The sequence below is a fragment of the Mauremys reevesii genome, linkage group 1 (genome assembly GCF_016161935.1).
Source record: "Mauremys reevesii isolate NIE-2019 linkage group 1, ASM1616193v1, whole genome shotgun sequence".
Classification (NCBI taxonomy): domain Eukaryota; kingdom Metazoa; phylum Chordata; order Testudines; family Geoemydidae; genus Mauremys; species Mauremys reevesii.
The window spans coordinates 348,905,045-348,923,395 of record NC_052623.1 but is presented as its reverse complement, the minus strand read 5'-3'; the positions used below and the strand labels follow the sequence as shown (position 1 = coordinate 348,923,395).

The 18,351-nt window shown below is 48.0% G+C and overlaps 2 protein-coding genes across 4 annotated transcripts in view; one reads left to right on the top strand and one right to left on the bottom strand.

Annotated features, from left to right (window-relative positions):
* Positions 1 to 8,407, top strand: part of LOC120397486 (store-operated calcium entry regulator STIMATE-like) — a 71,105-nt gene extending 62,698 nt beyond the window's left edge. Inside the window, exon 7 of one of the 2 annotated variants that reach the window (XM_039523414.1) lies at positions 7,718 to 8,407. In XM_039523414.1, the coding sequence (XP_039379348.1) occupies positions 7,718 to 7,831 (114 nt within the window). In that variant the 3' untranslated portion in view covers positions 7,832 to 8,407. The remainder of the gene's footprint in view (positions 1 to 7,717) is intronic. The other variant, XM_039523404.1, reaches the window with a different exon arrangement.
* Positions 8,408 to 11,706: 3,299 nt separating this feature from the next.
* ITIH5 (inter-alpha-trypsin inhibitor heavy chain 5) overlaps positions 11,707 to 18,351 on the bottom strand; it is a 65,963-nt gene continuing 59,318 nt past the window's right edge. For both annotated transcript variants that reach the window (XM_039519607.1, XM_039519606.1), the window contains 2 exons: positions 16,036 to 16,413; positions 11,707 to 15,206 (listed from right to left, as the gene is read on the bottom strand). In XM_039519607.1, coding sequence (XP_039375541.1) covers positions 14,908 to 15,206; positions 16,036 to 16,413 — 677 coding nt within the window. In that variant the 3' untranslated portion in view covers positions 11,707 to 14,907. The remainder of the gene's footprint in view (positions 15,207 to 16,035; positions 16,414 to 18,351) is intronic.

Here is an 18,351-nt window from a genome sequence, read left to right as displayed (position 1 = left end):
GCTCTGAACAGTTCTTGCACCAGTTTAACTATCTTGGTTAGGGGTGCCGTGTTTGTCTTTTGTTTTGTTTAACCACTATAGTGAAAAGCGGTACCCAAAACTGTAGACAAGCCTGTAGAGATCCCACATGCACAAAACTGCTAATTACTCTAAATTCTACCCAGCCAGAGCCAATTAATGCTTCTCTGGTTATGGCATGATCTTGGCCTCGTCGTAGTGGTTGATACTCAGGAGTGCCATCTCCTCCAGTCTCATTTAGCAGGGATGGCTGTGAACCCGTAACGTCTTTCATAATGGGTGGACGCAGGTGCTACTTGTCCTGTTTTTGCAAGTTTGAAGCTATGTCCAAACACAGAAGTTGCACCAGTTTAAAGTTGTGTTTAAACTGTAACTTCTGTGCATAGTGGAGACCTGATCTCTTTTCAGCTGAGATCGGATCGTAACCCTCCCACAAACAGCCCAACTAATCCTTTTATTTTACAGCAAAACTTTGGAGCCTCTGAGATCCCCTTTCACCTTCATGTAGCATCAACAGCAATACAGTAGCACAGTGTGTCCCTGTAGCATGCAGACACAACTATATGGTAGCCATTCCATCTGGGACTCAATACCCAGTAGTTGTTGTTGTTGCCAGTCGCATGTGGAAATATACCATGCCATCAGTCTTGCTGTGCTGAGGAATGAACAGAGCACCATAAAACTCTTTTTGGCAACCTGTTCCGGTTCAGGCTAGTCTATAAAGAAGCCCGCTATCCAAATCTCTAGAAGTCAGGAAAGATCCTGTTCTCTAACCCATCTTCTTGCCAATGCAGTATTTCTCCTTATAGCCCATTTTTCTAATGTTCTGACCAGTCTAGCTTTAAATGTTCCAAACAACAGGCTTCCATTAATAGACCTCCCTGCTGGGAAGGCTTTTTTCTGCTATTTAGCCTAAGCTTTCCCTTAGCATCTCCCATCTTATTGTTTATATCTTTTGAATATTTGACTTACCATCTCCCTCTCCTCCCACTCCTCTCACTTTGTTGTTACTCAGCAAAACTTTTTTTAGTTTTACCTCTTGTGAGAAAAGAGTCAGTTAACTTGTGTTGCTTGACTTGGAGCGTCCTCTCTGGTGTGAAGTGGAGTTACGCCAGGGATTGGTTCATCCCTGTATTTGTAGTGTTCTCTTACTGGAACTTTATATGGGGATTGTTGCCTTCCTGCTGTGTCACAGAAGTGGGGATCTTCACAGAAAATCCGTGACTTCTCTCTCTTCTTTCTTGGTCTCCATGAAACTTCCATACAGCCACTTGCCATGTGACATCCTATCTGTACAATCATAGAAGATTAGGGTTGAAAGAGACCTCAGGAGGTATCTAGTCCAACCCCTCGCTCAAAGCGGGAACAACCCCAGCTATATCATCCCAGCCAGGGCTTTGTCAAGCTTAAAAACCTCTAAGGATGGAGATTCCTAGGTAACCCATTCAGGTGCTTCACTGCCCTCCTAGTGAAATAGTCTTTCCTAATATCCAACCTAGACCTCCCACAGTGCAACTTGAGACCATTGCTCCTTGTCCTGTCATCTGCCACCACTGAGAACAGCCGAGCTCCAGCCTCTTTGGAACCCCCCTGCAGGTAGATGAAGGCTGCTGTCAAATCCCCCCTCGTTCTTCTCTTCTGAAGACTAAATAAGCCAAGTTCCTTCAGCCGCTCCTCATAAGTCATGTGACCCAACCCCCTAATCATTTTCATTGCCCTCTTCTGTACTCTCTCCAATTTGTCCACATCCTAACAATATCACAAGTCACCCTTTAAACGGTAGATAAAATGACGACCCACCTGGCAAGTCTAATTGCCCAAGCCACAAAGCTGGGGTGGCCGAAATCCAAGATCAGAGGCTGGAAATGGGGATTTGGTTGAGATCCATCCCTATTAATTGACTCATTTGCTCTCCTGATTGTTCAATAAGGAGAATTTTCTCCCTCCCTGCTATGTTATTAATCTCCCTCCTTTCAGGTGCCTACGTATCTCTATGCTTGGCAGGGTTGCTCATGCTAAAGTGCCTGGAGTTTATCAGAGTTCATCAGGCCTGTCTAGCAGCAGGCGCCGACAACTCCCCGTCACGTTGCTTACTTGAATTTCAACCGATCTTCACAATAAAGGGATTCATTCTTTTCACCTGGGCTTGGAATCCGCTCGTGTTAGAAAATGGGTCCCTGTTTTAACCTAGTCTTAAAACCAGCGCTACCTATGGCTGCACCAGCTGTTTTTTACAGGGCTGCTTTATTTATATGTGAGGGGAGGAATAGCTCAGTGGTTTGCACATTGGCCTGCTAAACCCAGCGTTGTGAGTTCAATACTTGGGGGCGCCATTTAGGGATCTGGGGCAAAAATCTATCAGGGGTGGTACTTGGTCCTGCTGTGAAGGCAGGAGATTGGACTTGATGACCTTTCAAGGCCCCGTCCACTTCTATGAAACAGGCATATCTCCATATTATTGCTTGGGATGCCCCATGCTGTGAAGGTACCTAGCAGAGATGCAATCCCACTGTTTGATAGGAGACCGTGAGTAGCTGGCCAGCCCAGAGCCCAATCTTCCATCTCGTTCACACATATGGGGGGGGGGGGGGTTAAGGCGGGGCCCGCTTTCTCACTCTTGAGCTATAGATGTGAAGTGAGGCGACATAGGGCTTTGTGTAAGGTGGAGTGAGGGCTGTGGTTTTGGCCAAAACCAGCACTTACAGGGTGGGATTTTTGTCCTTTTGATGGGGAATCTATTAAAATTTCCTTCTGGTCTAGTCTTAAACCCCAAATCTAGCTTCCAGGACAGGCTTTTTTCCCTCAGCCCCTTGCGCAGTTCTCTCCCTTCCCATCTAACTGCCAGTCTGATCTGCACTAATGTTTGCCTGAATTGTTGCACGTTGAGTTGCAGGTAGGGTGACCATACGTCCTGTTTTGGCCGGGACAGTCCCTTTTTAAAGCCCTGTCCTGGCCATCTTGACTTCTTTCCCCCCCCCCCCCCCCCAAAAAAAAAAAGTGGACATTTGTCCCGTTTGTTCTTGCTGACTTAGTCAACGGGATAAATGCCCACTTTTGCCAAAAAAAAAAGAAGTGGGATGCAGTGTGGAGGAATGTGTGGGGAGGGAGGGGCAAGTGGAGATGCCAGCCCTGCTCGTGGGGTGCGGGAGGGGCAGGGCTGGGGTAGTGTTCCAGCATGTGGGGGGCTGGCAGGTTTCCAGTGACCGGGCAACGGCCCCTTGTGGGGGTGGGAGTTTGGGCAAGTGGCTGGGGGTGTCCCGTTCTCCCTTTGGAAAATATGGTCACCCTCATTGCACAAGAGCTGAGGAAATGCAGGCTGAAATGAAGGCTCCTTGTTCTCCTGCCTCAGCTGGAGTCTGTTGTGACCGTAAACCACAGACCATGTCAATGGCACCACTGTCTTCCCCAGTCCGTGAAAACCAGTAGCATTTTCAAAGCCCTTAACGGGTCCTTTGATCTCTCTGGGTCTGGGGCTTTTACCCATGGGCAGAAAGCAGATTTAAAAAACAGGAATACGTGTTTGTCTGTCCTTATTTTCACATTTTCAGGTTTGTCTTTGTGACCACTGCTCGCAAGGACCCTTACTGTCCCGATGACACGTGCACGGGTTAATTTGGGGGTTGGAGTAGGGAACCTGTGTCGTTAGGCTAATGCACCAGCCTTTCTTAACTGGCTACATAAATCAGCAAAATTGGCAGACACATAAATTAGACTCTGATTAACATAGCATGGGTATTGCAGATCAGAACTGAGGTATCTAGTTGGGTGAGGAATGAGTTGCCAATCTTTCACAAGCACAAAATTCACTTCGACTTCTTAAAACAGACTACGTTTTTGGGTTGTCTAAAGCATTGTAACATCAGAGATGAGCAAGTTCTAAAGTAGCTCCGATTCCACCTATCTCATGGGGGAAATGGATTTATCAGCTTTCTTCTTATTGCTGGATATGACTGCACGTCACACTCTTTTCTTTCTGCATGCTCTAGCCTTGGGATAGATCAATGATATGGAGAATCTGAGTTCAGGTTCACTGCATCTGTCATTATCCAGCCTGCTGTCTACAACAAAACGGACTGGCAGAGTATGCCTGCAGCTGTGACCCGATGCTCTTGAGGTCATAGTAGGTGAAGCGGCAGAGTTTTAAACATCTACAAATCCGTTGTCCCTTGCTTTTGACTAGAGGCCTGTATTGGGATATGTAAATTACCCTGGGCATATCTATTGTGTAAATATTGGCACTCAGATGGAACCCTGGAACAACAGAGTCCAGCTGATGGGAAGTGTGTTCTGTACAGGATGTAGCTCGGAGGTGTTTTTTAAGTTACAATGCAAAAGAAGTATTGAACTGTGTTTGGGGAGGGGAAAGGAATGAAAGCAGTCAAGCGAATGTACACGTATGGTGGGGATGTTCATTTCCTTCTCAACTCTCTGGCACTTGAGTATAAAGAGGCACACGCTAGGCAAGCCCAGATTGTAAGAGTAGACGTGAGAATATTGGTGAATCACTGAGGCACAAGACCAGGATGGCACGGTGACCGAGGGGTTGGGAAACCATGGTGCCGTTCCCAGCTCTGCCACTGACTTGCTGTGGCTCGATGCCTCCCCTGTCTAGACTGAAAGCTCTTTGGAGCAGGAATTCTTTCTGACCCTTTGTTTGTCTTACTAGTGCTTTTAGCCCAGTGGGCCCCCTCACCACTGCTGTAACACAACCAGTGCAACTGTCAAGGACAAGCTTGTGTTGAAGTATCACCTCTCCTTAAGGGTCTGTCTACACAACAGAAGCGTGCACAGATTAGCCTGAGAGAGTCAGCTTGAATCCAGCTTGGGCAGATGACAATAGCAGGGAAAACAGCAGAGCGGGCTGGACCCTGGGTACATACCCACCTTGCTAGCCCACTCCAAGCCCACCCTGTGCTGTTTCCGCCATTATATTACTCACTAGCCCAGGGATCAGCACCTTTGACATCAGGGAAAGCCGCTGGCGGGCCGGGACGGTTTGTTTACCTGCAGTGTCTGCAGGTTCGGCTGATCGCAGCTTCCACTGGCTGCAGTTTGTTGTTCCAGGCCAATGGGGGCTGCAGGACGCGGCGTGGGCTGAGGGATGTGCTGGCCGCCGCTTCCCACAGCCCCCATTGGCCTGGAATGGCGAACCACGGCCAGTGAGAGCTGCGATTGGCCGACCCTGTGGATACTGCAGGTAAACAAACCGTCCCAGCCCGCCAGCAGATTTCTCTGACGGGCCGCGTGCCCTGCACTGGTCTATCAGCTAATGCCCATGAACAGCTTTAACTGTGTACTGTACCCTAAGAAGGATCAACGTCTTGGTTCCAAATAGCACCTGAACAACAAGCCATTTCCCTTTATTTTCTACTTGTCTCAGGTTGTTATAAAAGCCAAAGGTGACCTGACAGCATCTCTTAAATATTGCTGGTTTTTCCACGTATTGCTGGAGATGTCATAAAATGTGTGAATCGGGATGGGCTGTGTGGGCCTCTCTAATCCCTTTGAAGAGGTTGATTCATTGCAGCAGTTTGTTTTTCCTGTTTAGCCCTCCTGTTGCTGTGGTTACTGGCTCCACGGTGCCGCCTAAATGATAACGAACGAAGGGTGTGTTCCTTTGTTATGACAGTGCACCGGGGTCATGCAATTTATGTCCCCCATGATGTCTGGGTCCAGGACCGGGGAAGAGGCCTTCTTAATAGTCTGTCATCTGCCAGGTTTTTGTCTGTTGCATTTAAAACATTCCGGCCAAACAAAGCATGAGCAAATTCTCCCTTGATACGGGCATTTCATAAAACCAGCATATTTTATACTGCATCGCTAATGCAGTGTGTCAGGAAACATTCCAGAGAGCCAAATTACACGCTTCATAACCAGCATAAAAATGCAGGCTGTGATATTGTTAGATCTCTCGAGCTGAGTAGGGACAGGCCAGATGGGAGACCTCCAGTAAGGTGATACAGGAAGCTGTGTTTTTTAGGAGCTGGTGCTCGTCTCACTGAGCCAACTCTCAACTAGCGCAGCGTGGTCTGGACTGTGCCACTGGAGGGGCCGTCTTTTAGAGAAGTAAACCTGAAGCTGTCAGAATCTCAGACATACACGCTTTATGTGAAGGCTAGGACTCTAACAGGGTTTAAAAGAGAACTGGATAAATTCATGGAGGTTGAGTCCATTAATGGCTATTAGCCAGGATGGGTAAGGAATGGTGTCCCTAGCCTCTGTTTGTCAGAGGGTGGAGATGGACAGCAGGAGAAGGATCACTTGATCATTGCCTGTTAGGTTCACTCCCTCTGGAGCACCTGGCATTGGCCACTGTCATTAGACAGGATACTGGGCTGGATGGACCTTTGGTCTGACCTAGTACGGCCATTCTTATGTTCTTACCCAGGAATCAACAGGGCCCTGGGACCTGGCCATATTTCCGTAGGGGTAAGCTACATTGTCTGCTTAAACTCCCGTGCAGTTTCAACTGGTTGAAATATTCGCCTTCTCTTCTATCCTTAACTGTTGCTGACAGGGCCGGCTCCAGCTTTTTTGCCGCCCCAAGTGGCAAAGCAAAAAAAAAAAAAAAAAAAGCCGCTATTGGCAGCACTTCAGCGGCAGCTCTACTGTGCCACTTCATTCTTCGGCAGCAATTCGGCGGCGGGTCCTTCCCTCCAAGAGGACTGAGGGACCTGCCACCGAATTGCCGCCAAAGACCCGGACATGCTGCCCCTTTCCATTGGCTGCCCCACGCACCTGCTTCCTTCACTGTTGCCTGGAGCCGGCCCTGGTTGCTGGGTGCTGTTAAAAAGTTGTAGCCTCCCCCCAGAGGTGGCTGCACTTTAGTGGTTAATTAAGTAACTCAACATAAGCGACTTTGGCAGGTGCAGAAGACGACAATGGCAGGCCAATGAGATGTGGTGTCTGCGAATCAGAAGCAAGCAGGCTCATCTGTCATTTTTCTGTGCTTCATTGAATTAGTGGTGATGGAGTCCAACAGTTTTCTTGTACTACCCTGAATAAACATTGGTTAACTTTGATTTTCTGTTTTCAAGAATGATGTATATTATATTGCAATAGCACCTAGAGGCCTTAACCCCACTGTGCCAGGCACTGGACAAACGGAATGAAGAACATTTCTTTGCTTCGAAGAGTTTACAGTGTAAAGACGAAGTCTTTATAGTGGGTTGGGGAAACGACCAAGCAAACCAAGGTGGGAGGAGGTCAGGGTACAATAAAAAATATAGTTTAACATAGGTGGGCATAATTCATAGCAGAAACCACTTAGCCAGCCAGCTGGCGAGCTGACCGATCCGACTTCTGCTGTTCAGCTGACACTTAATTTGGAACACGCCTCTATTCAAGCTGCAAACAGCATGGGATGCCCTGCCCACACCTACCCCCCGGGGTAACTAAATGCTTAGCTCTGTAAGGAGAGCGTTTGGTTGAGGAGGGTCTGAGTTTAGATTTTGCTGAGTCTGTACTTGATTGAGGAGGAATAGGCATCGTGGCCAACTCCTGTATCAAACTTAGGGTAGTTTTGTTTGCTCACTGGCATATCTTTATCCTTCAGAGCAGTGCTGTTCTGGGACATGTTACCGAAGGTATGTCCTATTAAAAGGCACTAAGAGGTATGAGATCTCCAGCCAAACAGATGCTCTAACCACTGAGCAATGGGTCTCTGTCAAGAGTTGAATTGTTCTTGTTCTTCCTTTAGGCGTTGCTCTGTCCTGACTTGGATTTTGATTGGTCTGAAAGTGGTGAAGACATCTCAGGACTCCAAGGACCCAGCCAGAAAATGAGACAGCCAGGCTATCAAGTGGTACTTTAATAGCAACTTCAAACTGAGCCAAATGGAGAGAGTGCCAACCAAGAAAACAGCAATAGAGACTTTGGTAGAAAACTGGATTTTGATCTGATGTTAGAAGGTGGGGTGGGAATGCTCGTTTATTGACAGTTAAATGGAGATCACATGCTGGGACTAGCCAGATCTATCCTTTGCAGTTATTTTCCTGATGGCGGTTCTGTACCTTCTGCATTCTTGTTGCTCAGTGTGGTGGCTGGCTCCACATACACCATTAACTCCTGCTGTACCTGTATCTGTCTCTAAACTGGACACTCCTAATCATATCATGGTTAGGACTGTGGAGTTATATTTCTGTGGCTGGCCAGCTGGCTGTAGAGCTTGTTAGGATGGTAGCATAAGTCAAAATACCAGATCTTTTAATACGATTTATGATTTATCCTGTACTAACTGTACTGTGACACTTTCTGTATGCACAGCTTGCTCGTAAATAACTCACTTGTAAAAAGTATTTAAAAATGTCTTTGGGGGTTGGACTGATCATTCCACTGAATCTGACTTTTGTACTGTTTTATAGGGATTGCAATAAAAGTTTGACTTAAAGTTGCTTCATCTTTTGGACTGTGTTCCCGTGCTTGATGTTTTGCAAAGAGAGGATGTTACAAATGAGATGGCTCCATTCTAAACTCTCAATTGCAGGGACTTGTCGCTTGCTTTGCATTGCCATATCCGAACTGTCCTGGCCTGACCTGGCCCAGAAGTTAATCTGATTAAAAATCTATGCAGTCACTTGGGTTAATGACGTGGGGAAAAGCTGTTTTTCTAAAGCCAAAATTTTCAAAAATCGATGTCTAAAGTGATCTCTAAAATAAAGCCTTATTTAAACAGGAAAGTCCATCTGTGCAGGAGACAGCTTTCCCAGGGGTCAGTCTAACAGCTGTAGAACAAACTCCCTCAGGAAGGACCTACGCACTGGCCCAAACCTTGCCACCTTCTGCTCCAAATGCAAGGCACCCTTCAGCCTACCAGGAACACAGATCAGCATGTGCACCCTACCAAAACATTCCATTGCATGCACAATTCTCCCCCACAGGAGAGGAAGAGAGAATGAACCACACATGACTGATATTAATCAAGTTGCTTAATGCATAACTGGAAGGCATTCAGATTCTACAGTAATCCAAGCATCCTAGAAGTGTAGGACAGGAAGGGACCTTGAGAGGTCATCTAGTCCAGTCTCCTGCACTCAAGGCAGGACCACGTAATAATGGGTGGTATAAGAATAGAAATATTTATGCTGCTGAAAAAAATTTGTGATCCAAAACCCATTGACTTCAAGGGCTTCAAATCACACCATACACACATTGGATGAGAAGCTTCTCAAAATGCACCCACCTGCAGAGCCAAGTAACTTCACTGGGAGCTATCTAGTGCTCAGCCCTTTGAGTTATAGGTCAATTAGGGATTGTCTAAATGAGTACTTGGTTCAGAGCAAGCTGGGTGGAGCCTGTGGTCATGTACTAACAGTTCCCTGGTGCATGTTAATCTATCTCATTAGATTAAAGGGCACTTGGGAACTGGATAAGAGCATAAATTAAATATAACAGAAATATATCAGAGGGATTCATTATTTCAGCAGAGAGTTATAATGTGGACACGAGGGAAAGGCGGATATAAATTGTCAAAATGAAATTTAGGCTTGAAGATTGAGGAAGGTTTCTAAGAGGTGTTCTAACATCAGAGGAGTGCAATTCTGGAGAGGAAAGGAAAAACAGGAGCGAAGGAATGACTTTTAAGATTAAGCTAGATAGATAAGTATATATGGAGGAGATGGTATGATAGGATTCAATGGCTTAGCAATTGCCACAAGCCACACTGGTGGTCAATACAATGGGTCAATGATAGGGATATTGCCTTTTTTTTCTGAGAGGTATGGCTGCATGTCCCGCATGGCATGCTCGGGTTCACTTGACCCATATTTTTGGGAGGAATGAATTTTCATCCAGGGTAGATTGGCAGTGGCCCTGTTTGTTTTTCTCCTCTCATGGGGGGGGGGTCGCTTGCTTAAGGAGTGGGTGGATCGGCTTATGTGGCCTGCATCTTGCAGGAGGTCAGACTAGATGATCATAATGGTCCCTTCTGATCTCGAATTCTATGATTCTATGAACTGGGGTGCAGCAGCAGTGTCCAAATGAGAACTTCGTGCATGGCAGGGTAGCGGTAGATTTACACCTCAGCTTGTGGCAAACTCAGCCTTCATTTATGCAAGCCCTTCTGTAGAAGCATAAATAAGGATTTTGGAACCTTTCTTTAAAATGTTTTGCCCCAAGAGGATGTGAAGAATTTGTAAACTCTGCTGCTAGATACAAACCCCAAGGATCGCGTAGCCTTCACCGAACAAGCCGTGCTTGGCTAAATTTGAAACAAGGGGTTACGAATGGAGCCATGCACAGTATTCCAAACGTCTTGAAATGGGAAGCTTTTTGAATTTCCTACTAACATGATTCAAATGATCCATTTTTTTTCTTATCCAACTGTACTGCTTTAGGAACAAACCCTCAAGCATTGGCCGTTCTAAATGGCTTGGCCGGCCGGGTATTTGTGAGGGTGAGTAAAATCAAAGTTTCACACCCCTCAGTGGGAAACTTGCACTTGGGTGGCTAAGTTGGCAAAAAAGCCCAATTTCTGGGCTGCAGAAGGGCCTGGACCAAGACTTTACAAACATTTCATGTCACTCATTAAATAAGAATGGGTGAAAACAGCCCAATGTTGAAAAGGCCAGGCCCCTGTGCTTCCCCCCATGTTCTTTTAAAGTCTGCGCTGCATGCAAGGTAAAATACCTGCCCATGTCTTCAGCCATGGGACTTCCCAGGATGTGCAGTGTCACAGGTGAAAGACAACCTGCAGCTGATAGGTGGGTATGTCACTGGGAGAACTAGGATACAGGTGCCTCCCTTTTGCCCCCTGCCCCCACCAAGTGGCCTTGGGGGAGCCAGAGGCTCTAGCCGCAGGGGCAGAAGCAGGGACCCCTGGATGTTCCTGCCAGAACCGCAGAATGTTCTGACTTTCTGTGCCCTCAGGCCAACTATCTCAGCCCTCAGGAGACCAGACTGTTCTGTGCCACAGGCAGAGAATAGGGGCGACCGATGTGCACGAGTGGCAGGGAAATAGTGAGAGATACCCAGACACCGGGGTGTCTTTCAGAAGCTCTCGATTCAGAGGAGAATCTAGGACTTGCAATCGGTGCTATCCTAGGGTCCCATCCTGCTCCACTTAAATTTCTGTCAGCTCTGAGCACCTCAATCATTGTATAGAAAACAATTTTGAAAAAATCCACCTCACTGCACCAGCTCCTCTCCCTGGGTGGAGGTTAGTCACGTCACCTGTGGCACTACTGCAAGGCACTAAGATACTTTATGGTGATAAGTGGTAGAAGAACCTGTATAGACTAGAACACCTCTGGGGAGCAGGGAAGTACCGTTATGCTCATCTTGCAGATAGCGTCTCTGTCTCGGCTTCCCAAAGGACTTGCCTGAGGGCGCTGAGGAAGTTTGTTGGAGCTGGGCCTTGAAGAGGTCTCCCATGTCTGGGGCTAGTTCCCTAACCACTGAACCAACCTTCCACCACTCAAGGGCAAGACTGACATCTATTGTTTGTATCTCTCTCTAAGCCAGAGGCTGCTACTGATTTTTTAAGCATCTACATTGAAGTCACAAAGGACATTGTAACCAACCACCTGAGATTTGGTGCAGCTGCTTCTTCCCTGATCCAGCAACATAAAAGACATGTACAACCTTAGTCTCATAACAGGTTCAACCAAGTGTCTGCTGCTTCACACCAAATAAAAACATCACCTGCATGCTCACTGTAAAGAATATTTATTGTGAAACGTGATAACTGGATCCGCACTGACCGAATCTCAACTGTGCTGTTGTAAGTGCTTCCTATAGCTACGGGATGTTCATCCTTTTGGGGTCAACTGATATAGTATGTCCATAATGGGGTGGGGGAGGCGTGTGATGCACTCGAAGCTTTAGCAATACAGATTTATCTACAGAAAGGGAGCAGAAGGGTGTGTTCAATGGAATAAAACCCTACACCTGCCCTAACTAAACTGCCCTCGAAGGGAACGGGTGTTTGAACAGGTCAGCACCATGTAGAAAACACAAACCCTGCCTCTAAAGAGCTGAAATATGGGTGCGGGGAGGTGGAAAGTGCGAACCCAGGGAAATCCCGTGGCAATAACCACAGTCCAAAGGTGTCTGATGAGTTCAGGAATGTTTCTTAGGTGACCAACATCCAGGTCGCTTGCTGCAATTAAAATAGTCAAGTCAGTGCAGGAGTCAGTCAACTGTGGTTTGTCACCATACGTTTTCAGGGTAAGCAGCCAGTTTAACTGGCACAATTTCCCAGCCTCTGCAAGATTCCCCTCCCCGTAGCATTTCCTGATCATGGGTGCTACACTGGTGCTGGCTAAGCTTAGCCTTGTTTAGCCATGGCCTGCTAACCAACGCTGTGCTTACTGCTTAGGAGAAAGGCAGCACCCAACACGCTTCCGCAGTGTCTGCCAATTGCTCTTTTGAGAGGATTGTTTCCTGAGAGCACCATGCCTAGCGCGGTAGCCTCAGAACATGTCTACACTAGGGCTTTATGGGACTCCCAGGTTACTATACTGGCCAAGTACTATGGTGTGGACACAGCTATACTGAGCACGGGTGTGTACTTGGCACGGTTCACCCCGTCCCTGTCACCTGTCTCTTTTGCGGTGTGAAGGAGACCCTGGCGCACATAGACCTGGAGTGCGCCGGGTTGCAGCCCCTGTTCCGGCTCCTCCTGACCATCCTTTTACCTTCCTGGCTGCACTTTTCCCCTCACCTTTTCATATACTCACACCCTATCCGTGGCCCCACAGAGTCGCGGGACCTCCTCGTCAACCACCTCCTGGCGATGGCCAATGTATAAAACCAGGGCAAGGAGGTTGGCTGAGGGGGTTTCCTGAGACTGTGGGGCCCATTTCCGATCCTGCCTTTGCTCATGTATCTGGGCAAAGTTCCTCTGGGCGGCTTCCGCTGGATCCCTTGACACCTTTGAGGAGCAGTGGGCGCTGTCCGGGCTTCTCTGCTCGGTATCCCCTTTGACCTTTGTTTGACCCTTTGACCTTCGCACCTGCCCCTGTTACATTTTTGGTTGTCCCCTGTAATTATTTGAGTTCCTGGACCTTGTGGATCCTCCCCTAAGGCTGGGGGAGGGTCCTTTAGCAATGGGTGGGCTCGTGCCCACCCAATTCCCAGAACCCAATAGGACCAGTGTAGTAAAGCCACCCTCCAGGAGTGAAACAAACTACCCTAGTAAACGCAGTTTTGCTGGTATAGCTCTGGCTATGCTATAGGCTTCTGTCGACGCAGCCACATCAGTCAGGGATCACCCCCCTCACGTCCCTTACTGACAGATCTATGCTGGCCAAAGTCTGATTCAAATTTCTCTGCAAAGCACTCTCAGAATTTTGGCAGCAGCGCTGCATTTGAGGTACCTTAGTGGGGCTTTACATGGGAAGCTCTAATGGTATCGTTCCCTGCAACAAGCAAGAAAATTCACTAAAACATGAGATTGAACTGAGCAATGCTGCTAGCTCAATGCTTCTTCCCAATACAGCGTTAGGGAGTAGTGGTTTCTACATGGACAAGGATGCTGTGGGTGAAAGATGTCCTAGACTCCAGATGTGATTATAATGTTTAAATATACAAATATCAGCTCTGAGTTAGTCTATTTCTCCTAGGCCAAAGCAGTTCTTCAGTGCTCTAACACCTGGATATCATTGGCTGCTTAAGGTGCTTTCACCCCTTCCCTTTGAGCCCCTGGGGAGATACAGTAAACTTTAGTTCAGTTCTGGCCGCCCGTGCACATATGTCTTCATGTCTGCTGACGTCCTCTCTAGCAGACTTTTCTAATAAGGGCTCTCCCTGGAGGTTGATGCACAGCATTATTAAATGATGTCTCGCTTTAAAATAGATCAGTCTCTACATTTTGGGTTGGCAAAATCCTCTTGAGTGGCCTCTCAGCTTTCACACACCTGCGTGAGTATCTGTTTAACAGCCCATTTCACACCCTCGTGTCGCCAATCACCTTCGTTGCACAGAAGCAGCGACGAGGAGTGTCAGATGAGAAGCATTTGGGGATCGGGAATGGCTAAAGCTCACATGCCACCATACCACTCATCCCCTTTTACCTGGGCCCCGACTGTAACAGTTATGTGAGGTTTGTATTTCAGTACAAGAGCTGGGACTGTTTTGTGGTCAATGGATTTGGAGCCTGGCTGACTGTTCCTATCCAGAGAATTTAACGAAGCTTCTATTAAATAGAATGGGTGCTGAGTGCTATGATCAAGCAGATGTGGTGTGGGTTGGAGCCGCCTTCCTTTCTGAGACAGGAGAGACCATGGATTGAAACATTTAATCAAGATGCTACAAGGGGTGGAAGTTACACCACCGCTATCACTGTTCTGGGCTGTAACTGCTTTTTTTAGGCTGTTCCCATACTCTAACAGCAAGACGCCTCATGAGGGTGTGTATCACTAATGAGCCTCTCTGGTGGCTAGAGGTTCCCACTGTCACACCTAACACCACATTCAACAGGTGTCTGGATAGCCACGAAACCAACGCCCTGCTGTGACTCACTGGGTCTGTGTTGTTCATTAACCCTCTCGTGACCGTGGGCTTTCCTTTGTGGGATGCTTTCCCTAAAAGCACATCTGCAGCAGGTACCTCATGTCATGTTATCCCACCAAAGGAAGGGTTATGTTGTATGACTTATCTCTGACCTTAGCCAGACACTGGTGGGTATTGTACAGATCCACCGGGGCATTTAGTTTTACACATGTATCTTTCTGTACTGCTAAATCTGACATACCTCTCCCTCGCGGCCCGCCAGGACAGCATTTTAACACGAACCTCCCCCCCGTTGCACTCAGCACCACGACCTGCCAGCACAGAAGAGGGGAAGCTGATTTCCAAAGGGAAAAGATTTGTTTCTTTGGCACTAAAAAAAGTAAGAACCGCCCGCAGGGTTATTGTTGTTGAGTCTGCTGATGCAACCGGTGATAGGCCTTAAAGTCTGTTAGCCATCCCGAAGCTGGTTCCTGTGTCAAAGGGATGAGCAGCAAGATAATCCTTATAGTCTCCATCGATCAGTTTGTCTGCATTGTTCTTGGCAAACCAGCAATCGACCTGCTGCTCGCCGTTGTAGATCTTCCTCTGCTTCCACACGACAGGAACCAGCCTACCTTTCACCTTCAGCATGTTCACTGGTCTCGGGTTCGGCTCTTCAGTTGAATTCTGACTGACCAGCTGGGGACTTCCACCCAGAGAGGCCTGGGTAAGTTTGACTTCATGGTACAAGAACTGACCTGCAAGGAAAGATTAAACTTACTTGTAAACCAGCTGCTTTGCTTTGTGACAGAGTCTTTTAAGGGCGTCTCCAAAGCGGCAGCCAAATTACCAGGTTTTAATGGCTCTGGGGATTCTGAAGGGTTTCCCAGCAATGGTGGAAAGAAGCTACGTGCTACAATTCTTTTGTTAGTCCCGCACCCACAAACAGGGAACTGCGACTAGAACTCTGCTCCTTCTTCACCTCCAGAAACACAGGCCTTGGCAAATTAAGCTTGGAAACTGCTTCTTGAATTGCCACTAGCAGAGAGCCTCCTGTTCCCCACTGGAGGGTAATATCACTTGTTTTATACCCACAAATCTAGGAAGGAGAGTGAGGTGATTAGGCCACCAGCCTGGAACTCAGGAGGCCATTCTCTGCTCTGCCACAGGCTTCCTGTATGACCGTGGTCAAGTCCCTTGTTGTTTAGGCTTCAGTTTCCCAGGGCGCAAATAGCACTTCCCTACCTCACAGGGGTGTTGTGAGGATAAATATCTTAAAATCTGTGAGGTGCTCAGATATTATAGTAATGGGGCCATATAATTACAATTGATAGATACACTAGGGGAGATGGGTAACATGGAGAACAGAGGGGTGAGGACATTGAGGGTTTCTGATGGCAGAAAAGTTGGTCATGACTGGCTCAAGCCAAGAGTCTGACTTCTCAGCTGACCCATCCCATTCCTCTAGGCCCACCACCTCCTGCTTCTGTTCCTCATCCCCCTTTGAAATAGTCGCTTCTCCCATCTCACCCATCTCAGTCATAAACAGTTTGCTACAGGTTACAACTGAAAGAGTGTGACACCTACCTAGCAGTCCATGGGATTGAGGGGAGAGCCCTTTACTGTTGGAAATGTAGAATCCCAGGTGATTCCTCTGGTAGGGGGCAGGATTCTTGTACTGGTGGATCAGGATGACGAAGCTGATGGTGCCTTGTATTGCCACGGTGACATTGGAATTGGCAAAGACAGACACCTCAAGGCCACGGCTCCCCACCGTGGCACTCCGGTCACATGGCAAAATGAGTCTTTCCCCATCATCCAAGATGACCTTGGTGGGTGTGATCTCGACGTAGGATCGCTCTGGTTTATTGCTGAGGATCGTGATGGTGCTAAAGTAGGTCCGTTGTTTCTTGTGGCCGTTGGGAGGAGCTGGGGCTCCAATTAACTGCCCGTTCACAGTTATGCCTTTTAGAGAAAAGAACCAGCAGTTTCAAATGTGAGCAAATGAACCGCTTCGAGCTGCTGCGGTGGATCATGCATAATGAAAACCTCATTCTGAGTGGACACTGAAGTACCACTCAGCTGGGATCCTAGTTCTCCCAGCTGCCATCTTGTTTAAAACAACGGGGCCAAAATTTTCCAACTACATTTGCAAATTAAGCCCCTAACTGCATATTTGGACATCCAAGTTTGAAAACAGACCCCGGTCTATTAGCAGAGTTCTGCCACCATTGCCCTGCTCAGTGTGAGAGAGGATATTTTCCTTGAGCGCTGTGTTAGCATGGTATTTGAAAACCGCATTATCATCTCTCTAGGGCAGGTAGACGATGGCTTGCTTTGACAAACACCATCCTAGAACCCTGCTCAGTCACACAGAGTGTTAGCCAGCATGGGGCTAATCTCATTCTGCACAGGACCATGGGACGGAGTTATTTCTGGTAAGAGAGGAATTGGATCTGGCCTAATACCACTGCTCTATAGGCGTCAGGGTTGTGGGTCATTCTCTGTAAGCTGCAGGACACCTAATGTGGCAATGGTGAGAGCTTATGGTCCAACAGCCCTGAAGCCCTGCTGCCTGAGGCCAGAAAAGGTCCAACACAGGCGACAGCAGCAGAAATGTGATGGACGCCATCTTGGCCAACATGCTAGGGATTGAACCAGGGCTAAAAGCACAACGTCTACAGCTTGAGCGAAAGGCCCCTCAGTGGGACAGCACCAGACTCATAGTCTGTGAGCACCGGCACAGAGAGGCACCTGTAACTCCAGTGGGTTATACACGCTTCTCCCACGCTGCCCTTCCAGCGTGTCTCAGTTCTGCACTGGAGAAGCCACAGGTGGCGGTGGGAGGCCAGGCTTACAGTGTGCCTGGCTCAAAGGGGTTGCAGAATTCTACAACTTGAGCCTGGTCGCTGAGGGGCACATTTCCCTGCCTAAGGGAAACTTTCCTTCTGACTGACTGCTTTTGCCCCACCTCTTGGGGTATAAGCAGCCAATCAGGACTACTGGAGGAGGCAGCGCTCTCTCCCTCTCCCCTCAGGAGCCCACGTGGTGGGGTGGGGGAGTGGAAAAAGCCCAGCAGCTCAGGGCTGCTGCACTCTCTTTTCTCCCTTCCCCACCTGTGAGCAATGGGATGGCTCCTCTGCAACTCCCTCCCTGCTGCACCTGGCCTTGGAAGGGGGCGTGAAGAGATGAAGGGGGAGCGCAGCTGAGACTGGGTGGGGTCAGAACAGATGGAGGGCTGGGGGAACTGGCCAATGTGATGTCACTTTCATTTCTTTGCAAAATGGCAGACACCACCCTCAGATGGTAACAATGGAGGATCACAACTGGCCTCACACCATCAGTGCAGAGGTGAAAAGCTCCCTATCCCGCGGTCACAGGAGAAACTCTCATTCCTTTCTCCATACACTTAGCTGCCATTTATTTGAACCTGGGCAACGCTGTTCTCCCTCTCAAGCCACAAAAAACCAGCCAACGTAGCCGGTGAAGGAAGCTGGTGGTTTGTCTGCCAGGGGTTCAGTTTATACCAAAGCAAACAGGGGCTGGACACAGCTGGGACAGGGAAGTTGGGCCAATGCGACAAAAGTGCCACACGAAATAGCTCTCCGGTGACTTTGTTTTGTTTCGTTTTTTCCTTGTCAGACAGACTTTCATATTGTCTTTGTTTTTTACGCCTCTGCCCCCGCTCCACGGCTTTCCTGCTTCGCAAATAATCCACTTACTAGCCATGTTGCTTAGGAATTCCAGATCAGATCTGAATTTTGGGCAGTCAGGGGAAAGCAGAGACTTAATCATTTGGGGTTTAGCTTTCTCAGGACTGATCCAGAGACAAAAACTGTTTTAGTCCAATTACTATAGACCCTCCTTTAAAACATACAGTCTTTAACCGCCTCAGTGCTCAGG